General features: G+C 40.6%; 1 protein-coding gene across 1 annotated transcript; it reads left to right on the forward strand.

The window, feature by feature from the left end:
* The first annotated feature begins 215 nt into the window (after window positions 1–215).
* On the forward strand, window positions 216–6,606 carry LOC140935719 (mannosyl-oligosaccharide glucosidase-like). The gene is made up of 3 exons (XM_073385291.1): window positions 216–557; window positions 2,402–2,657; window positions 4,487–6,606. Exons 1-3 carry the CDS (start codon window positions 268–270, stop codon window positions 6,359–6,361), a joined length of 2,421 nt encoding a protein of 806 aa, XP_073241392.1. The 5' UTR covers window positions 216–267; the 3' UTR covers window positions 6,362–6,606.
* Window positions 6,607–6,813: the final 207 nt, after the last annotated feature.

Consider the following 6,813-nt stretch of genomic DNA (forward strand, 5'->3'; position numbering starts at 1 on the left):
CTGGCGGGCCAGAACTGATTTTAGATCTCCAGAGGTTGGCATCTCTGTACAAAGTATCATCCGTGCGAATATTCATGAGAGTGACAAGTTAGTTTACTCTCCAATCTTCATGTACATGGGAATATGGGTTGCCTGTGCAGAGCAGTGTCCAGTCCCTTTCAGCCCTAAGTGCACATGGTGGCAACACGGCGGATTCTTTGTCGCAAGCGGAAGTTTTGTAGTGTTTTACAACTCTTTTCTTTGTTTTGGTTTTGGATCCTTGCAAAAATGGTCCGGCATAGGAAAGGAAAACACGCCCTAGATTCTTCTAAAGATCATGGTGACAGATCTAAATTCACACGGCGCCGAGGAAAGCAACCTTCATTGAAACCATTTCTGCTGTTGGCAGCTGTTTTTGGAATTCCTCTGTGTATATTCGGAGCGTTTAAACTTTGGAATTACAGATTATCTGCCCGTCTTTACACTCCACTTGACGCACCGTTAGTTGTAAACAAATCTGAGAATGACATGAGCCGCTTCTGGGGAACTTATCGTTCCAATTTGTACTTTGGCCTTAGGTGAGAATCAGAAATTATGTCAATTTTAGTGAAATTTTCAGGGCCATTCTAACAATAACCCCATTTGCTAAGGGGGACTTTGAAATTTATAACTGAGCGGGTGGCTAGACTTTGATATTTGGAGTATTTCTTAGGGATATGGCAAAAAATTCCCTTTTTTGTGGTTGGAAAGAAAGAACAAGCTTTTTTGAGGAGGGGGGATGGAACAGTGCTGGGACTTTCTTTGGGCTAACAGTAGGGTCTGGCTATTAAATGGAATGGACATCAATAGTTTAATGCAAGATAAACTTAGGGTGTGTTCCTTTTGGTAGATTCGACAATAGATTTTTGATATTAAAAGCCATAAAGGGACTTCACATGCCTTTAGGCAAATGCAAGTCCAGGATTTCTAAACTTGTGAATCCATGCTGGATTTGAAATCCACAATATTCACAAATTGGAACTGGAATTGCTCTACAAACTCACTTGTTGACATAGTCGGTACTTGATTGTGTTAGTACATGAAAACTCTATTTGCCACAGATGGAAGACTTATGAAGATCTTAAATTCCGATATTCATTGATTAAGAAGGATCTGCTTTTAAAGTGGCGTAAAAGGTCTTCCACATTATTTCGGCTCATGCAGTGAGATGGGTACCACAGCGAAAAAACCTCCCAGGAACTTAAGTGCTTGTCTTAACATGGCACACAAAAGTGGCTTTGACACTTATCTATTATGCTGTATTGGTGAACAACAACCTTTGCATAGTTTTAAACACTTATGCCATCCTTTCTCTGCAATTCATGTGTTACTAGTGCTAGGACTATGTTGGCACTATTTGAGTTCCCGATCACAAAATTCTCCACATCATTTCTTGAGAGGCCATCATGTTGAAAAAAAAGTTAGTAAGAGTTTCCAAGGTTATGGGTCCAGCTTTGGATTTTGTGTTTATTTTGGTTGCAAAAACTGACAAATCTACAATCCTCGCCAAAAATCCTTGAAACACCAATATATGCATGCCCCTTTCCCTCTGCAATGTTGACATGTGATTGCAAAGTTACGTGGCTACAACAACATTACAAAAAGGAGGGGGAAACAAAAAGGATCAAAATTTTCCAAAGTGTTTCAAGGTTTTTGCTGAGATTGTAGGATCAGACAACTTGTTTTTGGTTCCATCAAAAGGAACACACCCTAAGTATTAATATGATTGAAGCCTGAATAACAATAATGATTGGATGAAAGTATGTCAAACTAGAAAATCCTTTTTCAGTATGATAAGTCGATTCGATTTGATTCATCAAATGAATGTACCATATATGAAGAAAATAGGTCTTAGCTCAACGAGATTTATTTGTTGGAACTTAATGTGCGCATTAAGATACCAAGAGATGGTTGACCATTGCTACCACAGTACTACAGCTACTGAATAACGATACTTGGAATGTTTCATAAATGTAACACATGGTGAAATCTTCTCTAGCAATAATATTGATAGCCATTTGTTTTCCTACAGTAAAGTCACTGTGCTAGCAAGCATTTTTTCCTCATCTTTTTTCGCATGAAAAGATGCTCCTCAATGATTTTCTTTGTTTCCATAACACTGCTTTTCAAAACATACATACTGGTTGAAAAGTTAGACCTATTTTCACTGTTGAAGAGAAACTGGTCAGATTTTTTTTTTTTAAAAAAAGGAAATTCTAAATTTTCTAGGGATGGGTGACTTGGTTTCCCTGTAGAAGTTGTTGCCTTATTGCATTATCAGGAAGCAAATGCATTTCGCTATTGATCCACGCATGAGATGTATCTTCATGAAAGAGAGATGTTAATATTATTGTAACTCATTTTAATAATATTTTTTCACTAGAACACGCAGTCTTAAGTCCTTGATGACAGGATTCATGTGGTTCCCTCAGTATGCTCCCGATGGACAGTTAACCATTCGCCACACTTGTGAACAGTCTGATGGGTTGCTGAAGTATGGTTGGCTTAAGCATGATGGCACTAACTTTGGATCTCAAGAGATAGTCGACAAAGATTTTGCTTTGGTGACAGACTTTGTAAAACGATTAGGTGGAGATCATGGAGGGGATTGGACTGCAAGAATTTCTGGCAAAGAAATGGTTTGTCCAAATTTACTATTAAAGTATAATATCTGCTTTATCCCAGAAGTATTCCTGTTGTCTTTTAATACCCGTTATGTACATGTGTATGTATGCAACAGGGATAAAGTAAAGTGGAAAATGGTAGCTTGAGAAAAAAGCCAACTTTTAAGTTTTTGCCATATCACCACTGGTTTCCCCACAAAATAATGCCTGAAAAACAACTGCAGAAATCCATACTAATGAGGCGTAACTACCCAGATCTTTGTAATGTTCCTGATTGGTTGAAATTTGCTTCAACCAATGAGAAGCACTACCCAGATCTGGGTAGTGACACTTCATCAGTGTGGCATTTAAGCGGACGTTTCTCTCAAATTATTTTGTGGGTAAACCAGTGGTGGTGTCACAGAATGTCAGTTATTGTTTTCTCAGGCCAAGAAAATGGCTGCCGGGCCAGAAAGTGATGGGGGTAATTTCTTTCGGAACTTTGTGGTAGTCAATTATGTGGGTGTTGGTTAATATTGTTGGTAAACAAATAAATCTTACCCTTACAGGGTAAGAACTCTGTCAGTGAATTTTAAGATCAAATGGTCATGAGCCCAAAATGTTAAAATTACAACTAAGTCAGTGTCCAATAATATCTGTGTCTTATCCTGTTCCAGGCATTCAGATAGCGGAATGTAGCGCAAAGTGAGAGAATGGGGAAAAATAAGAAGGGAGAGAGAGTGAACACCCCCACCCCCTCACTGTTTTTGCTACTCACATCTTTTTGCACCATCCCCACAATCTGAATTCCTGGCTATCTGTGTCTCTGCCTCTTGTTATTTTAGTTCTGGAAACATATTTCACATTGCTGTGTTTTAAGTTGATGTCAGTTCTGATGGTAATTAAGGACCAAGTGAAGTAATAGCAATCTCAGGCTATGTTCACACTATAGGAGCTAGATCTTCATGCCAACATGAAAAGCTATCCTGTATAGGATAGAGTGGTCTCTTATTGTTCTTTTGAGTCACAGTGGATCAAGAACATGCGTAGGGGACTGGCGAGCAACGAAGTAGCAAGCAAAGAGTCTCTCCTCCTTTTTACCATTAATTTGCATAATTTTACTTTTTCTCTCACTGCACGCGGCTCTGTGGAAAGAAGGATGACCGCTCATGGTCTATATAAACACCTATCCAATATCTGAATCTCAACTTTAGAGACTGGCACAGCACAGCTTTGCTCTATTACAGAAATGGCACCGAAAATCACCATTCTTGTGTGTCAACAGAAGCTCTATCCTGTATGGTTTTCAGTGTTAAGGCTGATTTAGATGGTATGATTTTTGCTTAGGACTATTGTGCACGACTAGCATATGAAATGACTTCAAGACAGATCTATCGTGTAAATTTAATTAGACCCAGGACATTCATACGACACATTGCTGGATGTCGTAATGAAAATTGGGCATGTGTGCTGGTTGAAAGTCATGGTGTATGCTAGTTGCACACAATAGTGGTAAGCAAAAATCATACCTTGTAATTCGGCCTTTAGGAGTTTTATGCTTTTGTTGCCATTTCACCCACAACGTATAATTATCAATATTATTTTAATATTTATTATTAAATTATTATTATAAATAAATTATGACAATATTGATTAATTAATATTTTCATATTACTTACGAAAAGAAATTGAATACCACCTCCAAATAGAAAAAGTTACTCAAAGTTAATATGGGGTTTTGTGAAGAATATTGTCCTAAAGAATTTAAAAGGCCACAGGGTTTCAATTTTACTAGGGTCCACCTGAGTAACCTTGTAGACCCTTCCCACAACCTTTTACCTCTTTCCAAATCTTTCCTTTCGTAGGGTAACCCATCCCAGATTGTGTCACTGCTCTTTTATGTGACTCATGAAGGAGAGAGCCACTTTCAACCTGTCATCCAGAAAAATGCGCTTACAGCACTCCATGGCAATACACCGGAACTTGGTTCGTTCACGCTACACTTTGCGCGCCCAGCTCGAGTGGTGTTCTCGTCGTTTCTTGCCGCTCACACGCCAAACGTGCACTCAGTAAAGGATATTGTGATGCAGAACATGCGAATGGCTAAACTCAAGAATAAAGTACAGCTTCTTTCATTGGGCGGCCATGTGACGAGCCGTGACCAGGAAGGGCGTGAATTGCCGGTGAACTTGTTTGTTCAGCAATGGACACTTGAGCTCCCTTTCGATATGGAGGTTGCTTTTGAATCTGGAAGTTTCGTAACCAGAGGGGTACGGTTACTAGGGTCAACATTTGCAAGTCTCAAAGACGAGCTCAGCTCTGAGTTTGACAGAAAGTTTGAGGAGAAGTTTCCTCTCTCTGCTGAAGGTTTCAGCACTGATGAGGTACAGTTCGCCCAAGCGGCGCTGAGCAACATGGTTGGAGGGATCGGATATTTTTATGGAAGCTCAAGAGTGATTTCTCGGTATTTTAAAGAACCAACAGATTACTGGAACAGTGCATTGTACACTGCGGTTCCTTCTCGCCCGTTCTTTCCTCGGGGATTCTTGTGGGACGAAGGTTTCCATCAACTGCTCATCAGCCAATGGGATGCGAAAATCAGTAAGGACATCATCGGCCATTGGCTGGATTTGATCAATATCGAAGGCTGGATTCCGAGGGAGCAGATCCTCGGCGACGAAGCACGAACGAAGGTACCCTCGGATTTTGTCGTGCAGCACAACGAAAATGCAAACCCACCAACCTTGATTCTGCCAATCAAGTGGATGCTGGATAAAGGCGTATTGGACGATACGTATCTACGAAAGATTTTTCCTCGGCTAAAGGCTTGGTTCAATTGGTTTAACACCACTCAACTGGGTAAACTTCCGTCAACGTACAGGTGGCACGGACGAGATGCCAAGACTGACAAGGAATTGAACCCCAAGACACTCACGTCTGGATTGGATGACTATCCACGTGCGTCACATCCCTCGGATGACGAACGTCACGTGGATCTGCGATGCTGGATGGCGTTTGCCGCTGGTTTGATGGCTGACATTGCTAAAGCTGTTGGTGAGAACTCAGACGCTGTGCTCTACAGATCGACTAGTGACTATCTCTCTGATAACAAGCTGCTGGATAAGTATCACTGGTCCTCGAAGGCGGAAGCGTACAGCGATTATGGAAATCACACCAAGCTTGTCAAGCTTGTCCAACGAGCTATTCAACCATCTCAACCAGGCAGCCCCAAGAAAACGGTCCGTATTGTGACTTCCAAGCAGGGACCTACTCTTAAATATGTTAATGCTGTCGGGTACGTAAGTCTGTTTCCTTTCCTGCTTCAAATATTGGACCCGGCGTCGCCAAAGCTTGAGAAAGTCCTGAAGGATTTAAAAGACCCTGAACGTCTCTGGAGTGACTACGGTTTGAGGTCTCTAGCAAAGAGTGATCCAGTCTACAAGAAATACAACACTGAACACGATGCTCCTTACTGGCGAGGAGCTATCTGGATCAATATCAACTTTTTAGCTGTTAGAGCTTTGAATCACTATGCTGGTACTGCGGGACCTTATCAGGAGAAGGCGAAGGAGATATACACCGAATTACGGAACAATTTAATTAAAAACATATTTAGTGAGTACACAAGGTCGGGCTTTATATGGGAACAGTACGACGATACCACAGGACGCGGAAAAGGTTCACATCCCTTTACGGGATGGTCCTCCTTAGTGGTGCTCATGATGTCAGAACATTTTTAACGGTTACTTTTTTCTATAATTATACTTCTCTGTGTGTGTACTGTGAGTTCACATTCGATCACATTTTTGTAAGAATAAAAAATATAGGTATGTTCAATTCGTAAGTTATTAAAAATGAAATCACAGATTAACTCTAATGCCAAGTATATCTAAAGCCCGTTGTATTGGTTCCTGGGACGGTTCGCAATAGGTCATTTCCGAGTACCCCCGGGCCTCTGTATCAAAATCAGGTTAAGTGCTCAGCCTTTGATATGGAGAAGATTCTTCATTCTCATGAAAATAAAACTCATTATTTTTCAAAACACCCTTTTTTTCAAGGCTATTCTTTCGTACTGAGGCACCTCTTTAGAAACAATAGATTCTTAACCGGCATTATTTGTCATGTTTACGTTTCTCCTTTCCCGCATTCCTGTGAACAAAGGCACCAACTCGAGGCTTGGGTTGACAGAATT

This window comes from Porites lutea, chromosome 4, assembly GCF_958299795.1.
Source record: "Porites lutea chromosome 4, jaPorLute2.1, whole genome shotgun sequence".
In the NCBI taxonomy this organism is placed as follows: domain Eukaryota; kingdom Metazoa; phylum Cnidaria; class Anthozoa; order Scleractinia; family Poritidae; genus Porites; species Porites lutea.